Raw genomic sequence first — 18,226 nt, 5'->3', positions numbered from 1 at the left:
TTCCTTAGTTTTGTTTCTAATATATATGAGTTAAATAGTTATAGTAATTACAATAAATATAATAATTATTATAAAATATTATATGATAATTATAATATAAATATAATTACAATTATACTTATACATTTACGATCATAATTATAATTATATATTTTTCTAAAATCACACTGTATCAATTTGAAGGCTCATAGTATAAGTTGGGAAGGTAAAATATTGAATATATATATATATTTTCCTGCATTATTCTCAGCATTATTCAGAATCATCGATGTACACATAGCAGGTTATCTGATCGCATATGTGCATGCACGTGTGCATCCGTGTATGCTTGCGTGTGTGTGTGCGTGTGTACGTGCGCGTGATCGAAGTCGATAACTAAATGCTTTTCAGTTTATTCAGTTTTTGTCAACCTCTCATAAGAATTCAGTCAATTAATTAAGATAAGTTGAATGTTTAAAAATAATAAAAAGATAAAGTGCTAGGTAGTACACTGAAAGAAATGATTAGCTGCTGCAGCAAATTAGATGATAAAATATGACATAGCATTTTTAATTGGCTGCTGCAATCAATTAAAAATGCTATGTCATATTCAGCCAATTTTTGCTTTCAATGTATTACTGTGAATATACTATCAAGATTACCATGTGTTTTTCTGCTCTCTGCGTTATCCAAGATCAACAGTGATGCTGAGAGCAGGAAAATATAACTTCAATATTTTACCTTCCGGAATCATATTATAAATCTTCAGATTGATATAGTGTGACTTTAGACAAATATATAATTATAATTATGATCGTAATTGTAATTATAATTGTAATTATATTTATTATAATTATTATTATATATATTATAATAATTATTATATTTATTATAATTACTATCATTGTAACTATTTACCTCATATATATATATTAGGAACAAAGCTCTAAGGAATCGATAATGATGCGTATGTAGTGCACATCGCATTTTCGACAGAAGACTTTGACTGCCTATATCTATAAAACTAGTTATAGGATCAAGTTATACCCATTGAAACATTTGTTCAGAATGACGAGAACTACAAGATATCAAAAATTCAGCACAATTCGACCGAAAGCACTTTTTCATATGATTTATGCCTTTTTACAGTGTCTGTTAAACTAAATTCTTTAGAGAAGTACACACGATTTTTACGATCGGTTAAAAACTTTTTTGTTATACTTTTTTATTGAATTTTTTTGATGAAAATGAAAATTTATTTTCAAATATTCACCATTTATATAAAATCAATATTTTAACATATACATGTATATTTCTCCAGCAAATTTAATGTAAATTATAAAAAAAATTTTACTTTTTGTTCTTAGTGAAAGTGTACAGCACTTCTGTTGCAAACTACGGAGGTTCACGAAAAAAAAAAACAGTCTTACTTGCAGAGTTTCAATGCCGCTATCTTGATGCTAAAAAATAAAACAAAAATTGTTTTTATGTAACTTAAGATATGCAAATTAAAAACCCTCAAATCGAATTTCCACTTATTTTATTTAACTGCAAAAAATTCCCAAAATCATCCATATTTTCAGACGTTCACTCAGATATAACCAGACTTCTATATATTACGCTAAATTTAACTAGACTGCTAACTCCTCACATTTTTTTGCGTAAAAGTGCTGCCTGAGTAAATTAGATGCGCAGAATAGGACTATCACGTGATCGCACAGAAAAGGGATGCTAACAGCATTTCGAATCAATGATGACCAACCTCTCCATAATTGATTCAAAATGTTGTATGTGAACCTCTCTATAGTTGATTCAAGATGTCATACATCTCTTTGTTGATTTGACTTCACATAGAACTCGTTTTAAGCATGCCTATATCTTTGGCAAATTTCTGGTAGCAGTTAAAAGAGCAGAGTTAGTAACCTAATGTAAAATATAATAGAAGTCTGTGAAACTCTTTAAAGCTCCTGAATAGTTCACCCCAGCCATATTGAATTGTGATGTCGTAAGCGAGAAATGTATCATAAGCGACACGTTGATTTTTCTTGCATACCATTTATAAATAAAGACAAAATGGATAAAACGGAATGAAATCTATAAAATGCTTGTAAAAATGGACCGAGACTATCATTATCGTCTTTCCTGACAGTCAGTAAATAATCGAAAAAGGCACGTAAAGTGTGTTTACTATTATAGTTTTTATTCAATACGCATTTATTTATAAATTGTCTTTATTTACAAACAGCATGCAAGAAAAATTAATTTGTCATTTCTCACTTATGACGTCATGATTCAATATGGCTGAGGTGAGTACTCAGAAGCCTATTAATGTAACATTATTATTAAAAAAAATATTACTAAATATTACTGACCTTACTGTAATGATGCTTTTCTCTATGTTCAGGAATGTCACCGTTTTGATGCGTACTTTTGGCTATAACAAATGTAAAGTAATATATATTTCAATACACATAATTACAAATACTCCTTGAAGAATCCATATTTTATTATAATAACAACGAAATATATTCACAAACCTCTTTCATCATCTTTTCTCCGTTTCTGTTCAGTAGTTGCTATGGATTCCTCTGCCCGATCCTATCAATTGATCAATTGATTGTTTAGTAAGTAATTTAATACATTTTTTAATTCCCATACAGCACCGATTATAGCAGAAAGTTTTCAGAAACGTTTCAATCTTCCATATCTCATATGCAACAATTCTGTAATATGCCATATGAAATGTTTAATAGAAATGTTTCTAAAATCTATTATATGCAATAAATCAAAAAAACATATTTAAACAAAAAAAATCATCATAATGTTAAAATGGCTTCAAAATGTTTACTAAAAGTCATTTTTTGATCAATCATGATTCACTTAAATGTTATTTTGATAGTAATAATGTAATCTTCTTACGAACTCTCCCAAATTCAACAACAGAAAATCCAAAAGAAATCAGGGCTCCTGAGAATCAGTCGTAGTTAATCAGTAGTAGTTAATACGTAATCTTAAATTTTTATTCCAGAAAATAGAATCTTTATTCCAAAAAATAGTACGTTTCAGTTCACTTTGGAATTCTCAGCAATACAATTTCAAAATATCAATCCCTTCATGTCCAAAAAAAAATCATCATCAGATTGACATTTGATGTTGGTAATCGAAACATTAAATTATCTTATAAATATTTCGAAATCATTCTATCCAACAAGTTACAAATTAACATAAAACTGGTAACTCATTCCAAGACATAGAAGGAATTCGTCTCGACATTGAATCAAAACCAATTAAAATTTATTATCACTAAAGAGAATCAAGTTAAAAATCACATGTTGATCGCAGCTCGAATGAAACATGACTAATACATTTAAACAATAAGTAAGTCAGGTCAACAAGGAAAATAAAAAGAAAAAAGAACGATGTCAATACATAAACAATAATTTATACAAACCGACAAAATGTAACTATTTAATGTCTTTCAATAATTGTATATAAGTTTGATGTACACTCTCTGTATCTGAACGTAAATTAAGACTATTTTGTTGCATGAGTATATGAAGGCACTCAGATATTAAACATTTATTAAGAAAACGCTCTTCATCTAATATCACGACATTCTCCCAATCGAAGTCAAGTTCAATCCGATGTTTTGTGATCACCGATTGGTTGTTACTATTATAGTTAATATGATTAGATGCTCAGCCAATCTAGTTTTAAGTTTCTTTCCCGTCTGTCTAACTAAGAAGCATCGAATTTATATGAGATTTTATACACAACATTTTTTTTTCTTTTCTCTTGGAAGGATGTCTTTATGTGTCTCTTAATCAAACTATTAATTTATTTAAGGAAATAAAAGCTAATTTAATGTTAAAGGTTTTACTAATTCTTTTGAATTCGTCTGAAATTTTTGGAATATCATATAGTGCAAACCAAGAAGTACAATCCCTCTTGATTTCTTCACTTGATTCTTTCTGTTATATCGTACATTAAAGAAGGATAGTTTGTTAACTTATCTTCAATTTCTTTTCCTAAAGAAGCATAATGCTTGTTACAATTGGGGGATAATTTTTCCTTGCCCTTTAGTAATAATAAATTTTGTTTAAGTGCATTAAAGGCATAGAAAGTAATTCAAAGAAGTATAACAGTGAACAGGTAGCTATGATTAAAGACATTACCGATTCTTAAGAAATTGCCATCTTTTTCTGTCGTCAAAAATGAAATTAATACTAAGATTGCACAATTGTTGAAGGCCACTAAAGATTTTCTAAAGCAAAATTCTAATATCATCTTAACAAAGGCTGATAAGGGAAATATCACAGTTGCATTACATAATAATAATTACAAATCTAAAGTATTGCTTGGGGATAAAGAAACTTACATAAAATGAAAGAAAGATCCGATTAATAAATTAATTAATAATATCCGAGATCTGTTATTAAGATGGAAAAAGAAAAATTTTATTAATGATTTAATGTACAAAAAATTATCTTATAGCGAAGGTTCTCCCGAGAACGTATGTTTTACTGAAAATACATAAATTGAATTTACCAATTCAGATTAATAATATCATCTATAGATAGTCCTCTGTATTAGCAGCTTTCATACATCATATTATCTCAAAGAATGTACCTAAATCGATTTACAATATAATAGTTTTCAATTGATAAAAAGACTTAAGACACGTTTTGAAATTAAACATGTCTTTTATATATATATATATATATATATATATATATATATATAAAATTTCATTAGATACTGTGTCCTTGTTTACCAATATCCCCATTGATTTGGCTATTGAGAGTATTGATAAGAGGTAAAATTTTGTGAGGGATATAAGATATCTCGAAAGATGAATTTATGTTAGGAATCTGGTTGGTACTTAATTCAATTTATTTTAGTTTTGATGGACAGTTTTATGAACAAAATTTTGATACCCCTATAGGGCCACCTCTCTCTCCAATAGTAGCCGATTAAATAATGAGGGATTTGAAAGCATTAGAGACTTTGGATTTTCAACCTTTGTTTTATTCTCGTTATATAAATGATATTGTTATGGCAGTTCCAAAAAAATCTAATTGACTTTATACTTGAAATCTTCAATTCGTTACATGATAGATTAAAATTTACCTTAGAATTTGGCGACAACAAAACAAATTTTTTTGGATATTACTATTATTAATAACAATAATCTGATTGAATTTGACTGGTATTATAAGCCCACATATATCAGAAAAATACCTTAATTTTTTATCGTCGCGTCCACTCTCGCAAAAAAGAGGCATAATAACAGGAATGACAGATAGAGCATTTTTATTATCGGACCCTAAATATCACCAAAAAAATTTTGAACATATTATCAATACATTATTAAAAAATAATCATCCGATTGATTTAATTTTTAATAACACACGTTTCAAAATTCTCATTCATAAAGATATGATACAACAGAAAGAATCAAATGAAGAAATCAAGAAGAATTGTACACTTCTTGGTTTGTACTATCTTATATTTCAAAAATTTCAGGCGAATTCAAAAGAATTAGTAAAATCTTTAACATTAAATTAGTTTTTACTAGCTTAAATAAATTAAATAGTTTGATGAAGGGACATATAAAGACATCCTTCCAAGAGAAAAGAAAAAAAATGTTGTGTATAAAATCTCATGTAAATCCTGCGGTACCTCTTATGTTAGACAGACAGGAAGCAAATTTAAAACTAGATTAATTGAGCATCGTATTAACTGTAATAGTAACAACCAATCACAGAACATCATCAATGATCACAGAACATCGGATTGAATTTGTACATAACTTCAATTGGGAGAATGTCGCGATATTAGATGAAGAGCGTTTTCTTAATAAATGTTTAATATCTGAGTACCTTCATATACTCATGCAACAAAATAGTCTCAATTTACGTTCAAATACAGAGAGTGTACATCAAACTTATATACAATTATTGAAAGACATTAAATAGTTACATTTTATCGGTTTATACAAATTATTGTTTATATACATTGTTTATTGACATTGTTCTTTTTCCTTTTTATTTTCCTTGTTGACCTGACATGTCTTACTTATTGACATATCTTACTTATTGTTTAAATGTATTAGTCATGTTTCATTCGAGTTACGATCAATATGCGGTTTTTAACTTGATACTCTTTAGTGATAATAAATTTTAATTGGTTTTGATTCAATGTCGAGACGAATTCCTTCTATGTCTTGGGAGTCAGAAGTTTTTTATGTTAATTTGTAACTTGTTGATAGAATGATTTCGAAATATTAGGTGTAGTAAAAAGAAATCCATTATTTTTCCAATAGATGGCTTTAGTAATCTGTATCTCGTTTACACGTGATAAGAAAGACTACTTAAGAAAGACTTATAAGAAAGACTAATTTATGATTTATTAAAATTAAAAGATAACATCGATTGCTAATTTTAAATTATAAATCATAATATTAATATTCTATTATTAAAAAATGCAGATAATTTAATGTTTTATATTCAATGATTATTGATAACTTGGCAACGTTTCATTTTGAAAATGAGGTTGGCATTTTTATTAAACTTCTTGCGTACTAGTAATTGACAGTTAATAATTGACAGTTAATTGAGAAATATTATTTTCATATACGTGTTTTACAGTTATTTTGTATGAAAATGCTTCGTTATAAAGGCAAATTCATAACTAATTCATAACAAATTCATAATTAATTCATAACTAATTGATGATTATTTTATACTAAAAGAATGGTTTAATTTTAATATCACGAATTATGTGATTCGAATTATGTGATAAGAGTTACGTTTCAATATTTTAAACATTATAAGTATATTAAATTAACATTATCAATACATATTTATATTATCAATATCTTTTAAAAAAAAAACATTGCATATTTTTTTATTATAATGTTAAATAAAAATTTTAATACTTAATGTAAGATTAGTGTTGTATTAAATAAAATAAATATTTTATATTAAAAATATTTATACTAAATATTTTATACTAAATAGTTATACTAAATTTAAAAAAATAATCTTTTTATAAATCATTTTATTTATTTACGAAGAGGATTACGTTCCTAGTTATATATTGAATAAATTTAGTAGATGACGTTATTTGTATATTAATACATGTACATTTATATATTAGTATCGTTTTTTTCATATATTTTAGTATATATTTTCAAATATCATATTTTACTGCATTTTTTGCAGTAATAGTTGCTATAGCTTTCTTAAATTAAAAACAAAAAGTTATAAACAAGAAACATGTATTCAATCACGCATGTGTCATAAGATGAAACTAGCCGTACTCTAACTTAACGTCGGAAGTTAACAGCATTGCCAAGTTTTCTACGTATATTTCTTTAGATGCTCAAATAAGCATGCTTTCTACTTGTCAGTTTTTTGTTTGTATACAAATAAATTACACGATGAATACTACAGTTAAAATTCTTACAAGGATGTAAAACAAGGTTTGTTCTAACTATTTATATGTTTTTTTATGTAGATTAAAGTATTTTAAAAGTAAGTAATTATGTAATATATGTAATGCATTCAATTCATTTGCTATAAGACACCATTTGCATAAAATTCTAACTTTAGCTCTTTCTTTCTTAAAAATTAGACGGTCACATTAGCTCGGTTTGAAATTGTAACATAGTATTAGTTTCGTAAATAATATTCTGTGTAATTTTTAGATAGATCGAAGCATCTTGATTTTTCGTACCTCCTTAAATTTATTTCAATAAGTTTTGTAATCTATGAACAGATCACAAAATTCTCAATAAATTTTAAGTATTTCAGAAATGATACTTAAATATATCAAAATATACAAATAAATAAAGAACTAATGAGAGTTATATGCGCGGTTATTAATGCGAAAATAAAAATCGTTTATTATCGAAAAAATATATAATTAATTACGCATAATTTCGACTTGTCTTCGAGCCATCATCAATATGTCTAAACATTTGTTATAAATCTCTCACTTCTTCATGGCGAGACAGAAGAGTGGCGACTCAATCTTCTTATTCTATTGACAAAGATTGACAGGTCCAATAGCAACGAATAACAGATGAAAATCCATATAGCCATAAAAGATGTGACATCAAAAAATAATTAAAATAAAAAAATCCGCAGATTGTGCGAAACAAATTCATTACAACATTCTAATTATTACAACGGTTAACAATTAAAATAAAATGACAAATATATGTTTAATTGATACTCAAACAATATTCAAATTTATTATGTCGACATAATAAATTTAAATATTATTTAAGTATCAATCAAGTATATATTTAAATATCAACGCGTTCTCTCTATACATATCAGTTATTGCGAAGAATATTTCTGAAGTGATTGAGTTGGCTAAGACACTCTTCCCGGAAAGTTGGAAGAGGTCCCAGGTTCGAATCCTGGCTGAGGAATATTTTTCGCAATAAATTTCTTTCTTTTTTTCTAATTTAATTTAGGAGGGATTATTAGCGTTTCAGAATAATTATTATGTTGAAACCGAATGTTATTGGCTCGCAATTATATCTAGAATAAATTAATTCAATAAAAGAATATATAATGTATTATTTGTAATATACAAAATTTGATCGATCTTGGCTTTCTTTATCGTATTTAAATATTTTTGTAGTATTAGTAATGACTAAAACCTCTTTGATAATATTTCAAAAAGATTGCAGATTCTTTCTATGACATTTCATTAACCTTTCAAGGTTTCATGTAAGAATCGCGGACATTTTGCTATTTCAGAGTTGTTTCAGAAATGCTGTACACATATTTCGCATTTTTTATTAAATATTTCACTTTTCAGTTGAAATATTTCTAAGATATTTCTGAAAACTTTCAGTACTGTATGGGTTGGCTATGTATGTATATGTGATGATCGTACGCGATAATTAAATAATAGAAACATCAGAATATTTACCCTTTTCCGACCCTGTTTCTTTTCTCTACGCAGCTCTTTCTGTTCATCACGTGCTTTTCCTTTACTGGAACGTTCTTTCTTATCAAGCACAGCATCCGCGCGTCTTCCTTCCTGCTGAATACAAAAATATTTATGCAAAGAGAAAAAATTGAAACAGATAAAAATATAAAATATAGGTACCTTTTGAGTGCTCTCTATTTTTCTTCTTTTTACATCTGAAACTGAAAAAAAATTTATACAAATATGGGAGGACCACAAAAAATTTTTTAAAAATATTTATAACATTATTATATATAATTTGTTATCAATTCTACAAAAACATTTAATATATGTATATTTATATAAACATAGAGAAAAACCCCCTTTTATGAGATAGACTCCCTAATATAAGAAAGTGGCGTTTTTGCTAAATTTTAATAAACGTTATCTATTGGCTCCACCATGAATTTATTATTCTTGGATCGAAAACTATAGTGGGCAATTCATTATTAGATCCCGTAATCATTGTAAAAAAAGATTTTAGAATTTGAACGTCTTCAAATTTCATCGAGATGAACCTTTAAACCTTGTTTCTTATTTAATAAATAAATATTTTTAGCAATAAATTCTTCATGCAGTGATAGAGTAAAATCTACTAATAGAAAAATACGAAATATGTTGAACTGCTTAATTACAGAAATTAGATTTGACGATCGTAAAATTGTAAGGCGTGGAAATCTCTAATGAGATACCCAAGATACTTCTAATATGGAATAACCTATGCACCTATATTATAGTGAAAATTGTAAAGTTTAAGTATAAATGTCATTGTATAATACAATAATAAAAAGAACAACCAGAATGAACATCGAATGCCTATTTTTGTGTTGCTTGATTCCAACTATTTGAAAACGAATTCTAAGTATAATCCATCGCATGCTCATTTTTCGCGCACGCTAAGTTGTTTGTATTTTAGAAACATAAATAAAGTTTTAAATAAAGTTTTGCAATACTGATGTACTACGGGCGGACACGTATATTCGGTTATCTTTAAACATTAATATCTCGTTAACTATTGTGCAAACTGCAAAATGGTAGAAGACTTTTCGATTCAGTTTAGTCTGCTCCACCTGCTCAGGGTGCCGATATTTGGTGCCATGAGCATTCCTGTATATATACAGGATGTTCCATAACTCTTATTAATTAATAATTCGGGAAGTAAAAGAGAATAAAATTTTGAATTAAAAGTTCCTTCCCCATTTTTGATTCAGACCATTATTTATCGAGTTATTAACAATTAAAATTGATCAATCAGCGCACAGCCGGAGTATGCAGGAGTGTAGCACGCCATGGAACTCCTTGCGCTTACCATGTATTCTCTCGAATGAAATTTTATTCTAATTGTTCATATTAATAAATAAATAAATCAATCAATAAATAGACAGATATCAACAAATTATTTATAAATAATGAATACAGTCGAACCTCCGTAAAAGTAACTTGTCGGGATCGATCTCCTTAAAAGTAAAGTCCGCCTCTACTCACTTTTTCAATGGTGCTTGCGCAAAGTTCCTCTTCTCGAGAGATAGCACTACCACAATGCAGTAATCTTTACGACATAACCTTAATATCAACACAAGCTGTGCATCTGTGTGATTCAAATGGAAAGCACCAACTGTGTTGAACATTTACTATGTTTACATTCGTGTAATCGGGCCTTATTGGTTAGAATTAATTATTTTCACATGCCATGCGCATGTATATGGTAGACGAAGTTTCGCAGAGGGAAAATTACTATGTGTATAAAAATTTGAGACATAACTTTTACAGAGATTAAAACAATAACGAAGATTAACTTTACAGTGGTTCGACTGTAAATCAAATAAATCAATAAATAAGTATCAACAAATTATTTACAAATAATTTATTGATAATATTATATTTTTTGCTAGTAATCCTCTTTTAATATCCATGATAAGCATCCTCTAATTAGTTTTTTTCTCATCGTTGTTCTCAGGATAGTTATAAAAATAAAATAATTAAATTGAACAAATGGATCAAGTAATTGAATTAAACAAATAAAGAATAAATAATAAAAAGCGGTAAAACTACAGAAAAAGGGAGCAACCGCCGACGACTTGAATCTTGACATATGTTGTCAAGATCATGACCCTGAGTAACAAGGTTCAGCAGTCGCTCGTTATTCGTTAAAAAATGATTAACAAAAGAAATTTGAAAAAATATCGTTTTAAGTTGCTTCCACGTCCACTCTACCTCCCCCCTCCCCCTGTTTCGGGGCGAAGCGACTTTCCTGATCCTGAGTGATCTCCAACAAAACTTCGAAAGTTGCTTCATGTGGAAGTAATGCGCCTCTAAGCAAAGAGGAGGTGGAGTGAGAGTCGTTTCACGTGGAAGTCGTGTACCCTCAAGCGGAGGGAAGGGGGAGAGTCGTTTCACGTGGAAGTCGTGCGCTCCCAAGGAGGAAGGAGGCGGAGTGGGAATTGCTTTGTGTGAAAAGTAATTACGTAAGCAAAGAAGGGTATAGGATGTTTTTAATATTATATATAGTAAAAATAAAACATTTTTTCAAACTTTTTTTGTTAATAATTTTTTAACGAATAACGAGCGACAGCTAAAACCAATTGGAGGTTACTCAGGGTCATGATCTTGACACATATGTCAAAGTCATCAGCAATTGCTCTCCTTTTTTGCAGTTTTACCGGGGAAAAAAAAAAAAGAAATTAGACAAATTTCTTGTAATTTATTTTTACTTATTTTTTTATTTATTCGTCCGTTCATTTATTTATTTATTTATTTATTTATTTATCTTTCTCTCTCTCTATCTATTTATTTATTGATTTATTGATTTATTTATTTATCAATATGAAAAATTAGAATAATTTCAATCAAATAAAATTTATTTGATTTCAAAAAGCGATGTTTAAATTAAAGAAGTGACGTTCATACATATACAAATCAAAGAAATTTTTTTTTTTAATCGTATAGCAGAGAAACATTTCTTCGAATCGAAGAAACCTTTCTCTGGGGGTGCATCAATTATTATTTGCGTATTTAATTAAATGCGATGTACATGCAACAAAATATTATTCTAATATTACTGAGAAAATGCAATTTTTATTCTTTTTTTGAGTAATGATTATATAAAGAATATTTTCTTGATAATATAATTTTAAAATATTATTTACTTAAAATAAATAATATTTATATAACATTTTTCTATATGTACACGCGCACGCGCTTCAGAGAGAATTAAACTGAGTTCTCGAAAAGTTCTCGCCTGATTTTAATCGAGATATTAATTTCTAAAGCGCTGAATATTCGCCATTGATATCTTGGCATGTGGAGTGGAGACCGTCTGACAAGCGCTCCGCGCCGCACACACCGCCGCGAACCTCTAAACGTCATATCTCGGATGGCGCTTATCAAGCCATCCCTGCTCCTCGCAGCCCGCACGCCAAGCGATCGGTACTCGGTAGACGCACACTTGGCAGTAGTAGAGCCGAGCGGGTGCGCGTATTCAGCTGTCTTCAAAAATTAATGACGCATGATGCTATTCGCCTATGTAATATATCTCATTATTTTATAATTTTTAGTAGTATATTAACTGTTAGATCCCTCCTTGCTGGTTATAATTATTTATTTGTCCAGTTTTACCTATATAACTATTATTGATTTTAGCTTTGCTCATCCTTTTATCTTTCTTTATCTTTCTTCTCTTTCTTTTTTTTCTATGTATTCTTGTATTTTTTTTTACTTTTTTTTATATTCCTATATTTGCCTTTTTTATATTCTATTTTATACTTTTCTGTTTATGGGACCCTGACAGTGTGCTTGCCGCGAATTGTATTTTATGCGAGTATGAATGTACGCGATTTACACTTTTATTTTATTGATATATTTTGTATTGCCGCTCGCGCTCCTCCGGGACTTTTATATTTCTGACAATACTGTGATATGGAAGAGCATGATGTCTGCGATAACGTATCTCCCTAGCACGCGAACTTGAAGGATAAAATATTGTGATATATTGCGCAGGCTGGGGGAAGTGTCATTCAGCCTTGTAACTTTAGTGCCCATATGGGGGGAGGAGAGGGAAGTTCCTACCCACCGTAATAATATATATATTTCAGCGCCTAGCCGCTTTAAATTGTATGCCTTCAGGAGGAAGATGTCCCCATGAGTAACCTCTTTGATAAATAAAAGACAATATCTTGTTAACTATTGGGAAAGTTGCGAAATGGTAAAGAATTTTTCGACTTAGTTTAGTCCATTCTATATCTGCCATTAAATATTTGGCAATTATTCTGGGACACCGTGTTTTGTGTGTGTGTGTGTGTGTGTGTGTGTGTGTGTATAATTAATGTAACATATATGTTTGAAGTTTACACTGAGAGCGGAATCCATAGACGTTGCTCAAGATTCAAGATGGTCTTAAACTAGTGCTAGATGTCATGAACCAATCAAAGAGCTATCTTAAGATATTACTTGAGATGATCTTGAGATGAAGAACAAACTATGGATTTTGGCCTGAAATTTTATAATAGTGTGCAATTCGGGGGACTATACTACAGTGAGGTTACCCTTCACTTCAAAACAATGATTCAAGATTTTAGTGGTTACTACTATTCCTCACTCACTCATTCCTCGCTTTGAGATTCGCTATTAGGAGGTTCCAGTATAATTGCATTATATTATAGTACAAACCTCTTTCAGGACCTTCTTGTATGGGACCTGAACTAGCACTGCTATTTGACACACTTGAAAGATCCCGGTCTAAATTGTCTACACTACTGCTATAATAGTGCTCTTCCTAAAATATAAAATTTGCATTTTCTTGTATAATTATAACATATCAGTATATAATATTCATATACCATTATAATCAAATCTTTTTCTATTTCGAATATTGAATCAAATTATGAGACAATAATAATACACAAATTTTAATATTTCGATTACAACAGCATGATACACAAATCTTTTAACGAATTTTATAAGAAAACTTTTACGATAGTACGCTTATTGAAATTTTTTTCAATAGCATTTATTAAATTCCCATCTAATATTTTTTTCGTTTTGATAGACTCTACGTAAAAAATAAAATCTTAACATAATTGTTACCTTATAATATTTGCGATCCTTTTTATCTAATCCCTCATCATCTTTTATTTCTTCTTTTTTTACATATTTTTCTTTTACTTCTGAAACATCCTTACTGTCTTCTTTCTTTCTAAACTTTTCAGAGTTTTCACTATTCAAAAAATTAATATCGAATTAATAAGAGATTTTTAATACAGAAATTTAAAAATTAATTCTCTTATATTAATCTTGTGTGCCTTCCAACAAGCGACACAGTGCGACGTAGTGATCATGTCATCTTTGTTTAACTAATTGGCAAACAACAAGGAATATGATTCATTGTGTCACACCATGTCATTTGTGTCGCTTGCTGAAAGGCACACATTATGTCCTTATATCTTTTATTAAATTACCATATCATTTTCTATTTAAAAAAAATATTAGGTGTACAACTTTGCTTCCGCCGTTTTCCTATAGATGGCTTTAGCGGTAAGTGATCGAAATAAATAGATCATAGACGTCATACAATAAACTTGGGCATCTATCAACATAACCTCATAGAAACATTAGTCGATTTGTATCTGCATCATAAAGTTATTCTCGATTGAAAATGTCAGTTTACGAGCCAAATTCTTGTCATTTGCGGGAGGTTTTAATTTTCTGCTTCAATATGAAGAAATCTGCGGCTGAGGCTCATCGAATGCTCTCAATACTTATGGTGAGGCCGCTATTAGTGAAAGAACGTGTCATGAGTGGTTTCAACGCTTCAAGAACGGTGATTTTGACGTCGAACATCGGCGGTGGAAGAGAGAAGGTTTTCGAAGATGCAGAATTAGAGGCATTACTTGATCAAGACTCGTCAAAATCAAGAAGAATTGGCACGATCATTGGGAGTGACTCAACAAACCATTTCAAAACGCCTCAAAGTCATGAGAATGATTCAGAAACAAGGAAATTGGGTACCGTACGAGTTGAACCCGAGAGATGTTGAACGGTGTTTGTTTGGTTGTGAATAGCTGTTTGAAAGGCAAAGACGGAAGGGATTTCTGCATCGCATTGTGATTGGGGGAAAAAAATGGGTTCATTACGATAACCCCAAGCGCAGAAAATCATGGGGAGTTCCCGGCCATACTTCCACGTCGACGGCCAAACCGAAAGTCTTATGAAGAAGTAAAAAATTGGATCGATTCGTGGATCGTCTCAAAAGATGACCAGTTTTTTCGACACGGAATTCGTACGCTGCCCGAAAGATGGGAGAAAGTAGTGACCAGCGATAATACTTTGAATAGCGGACAATACTTTGAATCATAAATGTATAACCAGTTTTTTTACAATAAAACCTCGAATTTCGGAAAAAAAACGGCGGAAGCAAAGTTGTACACCTAATAAAATATAAAAAGGTATAAGTTCTAACAAGTAACTCCAATAATACGATGTAAATGTATATAAATGTTTTAAACTGTATTGCTCACTGATGCGTTTGACTGGAGGAACTTCGTTTTTCTCGTTGTTCCTTGTTTTCCTTTTCTGACCGAGTATCTCCATTATTATTTTCTTTCACCGTTACTCCATTGCTGACTTTTTCACTTGTTTCATTATTCGTTGTGTCTTGTGTTTTAGCAGCCTATACGAAAAAAAATAAATATAAAAAAACTTATAACTTTCTCAAATACTTTTTAAAACATAATCTCCCCTCTTTCTTTCTTTCTTTCACACTCCTCTCTCTCTCTCTCTCTCTCTCTCACTCTCTCTCACTCTCTCTCTCTCTCTCTCTCTCTCTCTCTCTCTCTCTCTCCCTGCTTTACATAAAATTGAATTTTTAGTGTAAAAATTGAAAATAAGAGGAATAATGTCCAATATTGGCCTTGATCTCAATAAATGTTATCCAGGACATGATCAAGAGGTTTTAGCCATCGATTAGACATCCTACATAATACCAGCGGTATTGTAAGGCCCTGTGCATAATAATGGAGGACATACGAATGGAATAGGAATGAATATTAAGATTTCGTATCAGAAACCTATCAGAAACCGTATATTCCAGTGTAAGTGATATCTGATCAGTATCTGGTTGAAATCTTAATATTTAATCCTAATATTTGTTCCTAATATTTGTTCTATTGTGTTCCCTAACTTTCAAGCCTTATAACTCAAAAAATATTTAATGAAAAATAACTTTATTACAGTATTTTAAAAAGCTCTTGACACCAGCTATTAGATTCTGGCACCAAAAATAGAGTGTTCCATTTTAAAAAATCAATTCGATCTTGAATTAATAAATCTTGGCGATGCCACCCAAAGTCAAACTGATAAGATCTGGAAATAGATCTTTTTGTAACTTACAATTTTTTGTCTGAAATATTTCTTTCAAAAACGTCTTTCCGAGTGAATCCGGGATCGCGACCTTTTTTGAATACCTTATATATACAGGGTGTTCAAAAAGTCCCGGATCGGGTGAATAACTTGAAAAAAAAAATTTTTTTGAAAGAACGCCAAAACACGTGAAACGATTTTTCAAAAAATCTATCTTTTGAGAGGGGTTGCGACCTCCCGCCCCCAATGGGGCACGTGGGGTACGAAGGGGGTCGAAAATCTTAAATAGCAACATAGGTCAAGTGGGGGCTCATTTGAAAGGTCTTTTCGAGATGAATCCAAAACACTGCGCATAGAGGGCGCTGCGATCATTTTCGGCGGAGTTATTTGATTTTTAAGATGTGCGTGTTTCTCTGAGGAGCCATGTTATCTTAAATGGAAAAATCCACGACGTTGAAGGAAAAAGAAAATAACCATAAAAACAGCGATAAAGACGCTTGATTTCAAAATTACAGAGATGAACTACGACAAAATAGCTTTATCAGGGAAGAAAGTTACATAAAGTGTAAAATAATAATGACTCAATGATTTGAACTTTTGACTTCAAGTCTTTATCGGCATTCAAAAACGCGACCAGTGATGTACATGTGTGACAACAAATACGGTGTGTTTCATGTGCAAAAAGTCCTGCGTAGTGTTTTGGATTCGTCTCGAAAAGACCTTTAAAATGAGCCCCCACTTGACCTATGTTGCTATTTAAGATTTTCGACCCCCCTCGTACCCCACGTGCCCTATTGGGGGCGGGGAGTCGTAACCCCTCTCAAAAGATAGATTTTTTGAAAAATCGTTTCACGTGTTTCGGTGATTATCGAAACACTAAATTTTTTAATGTTCCTGAGTCAAAAATCTTCAAAATTGAAATTTCCCCCCAAAAGTGAACGCAGCGCTCTCTATGTGTAGTGTTTTGGATTCGCCTCGAAAAGACCTTTCAAATGAGCCCCCACTTGACTTATGTTGCTATTTAATATTTTCGACCCCCCTCGTACCCCACGTGCCCTATTGGGGGCGGGGAGTCGTAACCCCTCTCAAAAGATAGATTTTTTGAAAAATCGTTTCACGTGTTTCGGCGTTCTTTCAAAAAATTTTTTTTTTTCAAGTTATTCACTCGGTCCGAGACTTTTTGAACACCCTGTATATATGTGTGTATCCGGGATCGCGATCTTTTTTAAATACCTTGCACGCACGCACGCACGCACGCACGCACGCACGCACGCACATAGGATGTATCAAAAGTTTGGAAACGGTCGAATATCTCGAAAAGCATTTTTGAGAAAAATGTTTCAGATAAAAGTTATAGGCTAAAACCTCTTGAATGTTGTTTAGAATTGTCATCCTGAATATAATTTGTCAAGATCAAAGCTATTATTATATAGGTTGTATCTCTTATATTCATTTTTATGTAGAAATGAATTTTTAGTGCAAAAATGAAAATAAGAGAAACAATCTCCAATGGCGTTGACAAATGTTATGCCAGTCATGATCCTGAACAACATTCAAGAAGTTTTAACCATCGGTCGGACATCTCGAATAATGCTAATGCCGATAGTACTGTAACTTTCAAACCTTATAACTAGCAAAGTACTTAATGAAAAAATATTTTAATACATTTCATTACTATTTTGAGAAAATTTTGTCGAAGTAAGCTACAAGAAATGTAATAACAAATGGGATGTTGCATTTAAAAAATTCAAAGTGATCGACCTTGCCAAAGTGACTTTGACAACGCAACTCAAGATCAAACCATAATGCTATCTTATGTCCTCCTTGGAGTTACAAAACTTTTATTTGAAATATTTTTCTCTAAAATGCATTATTCAAGAGAATTTGAAATCGTCATTAAAAA

At 30.5% G+C, this 18,226-nt stretch overlaps 1 protein-coding gene across 1 annotated transcript in view; it reads right to left on the bottom strand.

Annotated features, from left to right (window-relative positions):
- Positions 1-18,226, bottom strand: part of tho2 (THO complex subunit 2-like protein) — a 58,334-nt gene that overhangs the window by 21,961 nt on the left and 18,147 nt on the right. The window contains 7 exon segments of the mRNA XM_087409828.1: positions 2,352-2,413; positions 2,517-2,577; positions 8,932-9,042; positions 9,112-9,152; positions 13,636-13,741; positions 14,053-14,182; positions 15,483-15,634. Coding sequence (XP_087265954.1) covers positions 2,352-2,413; positions 2,517-2,577; positions 8,932-9,042; positions 9,112-9,152; positions 13,636-13,741; positions 14,053-14,182; positions 15,483-15,634 — 663 coding nt within the window.

The sequence above is a fragment of the Acromyrmex echinatior genome, chromosome 9 (assembly GCF_024713525.1).
Source record: "Acromyrmex echinatior isolate Ae372 chromosome 9, ASM2471352v2, whole genome shotgun sequence".
NCBI lineage: Eukaryota > Metazoa > Arthropoda > Insecta > Hymenoptera > Formicidae > Acromyrmex > Acromyrmex echinatior.
Note: the sequence above shows the minus strand (reverse complement) of the source record. Positions and strands in the feature narration are given on the sequence as shown.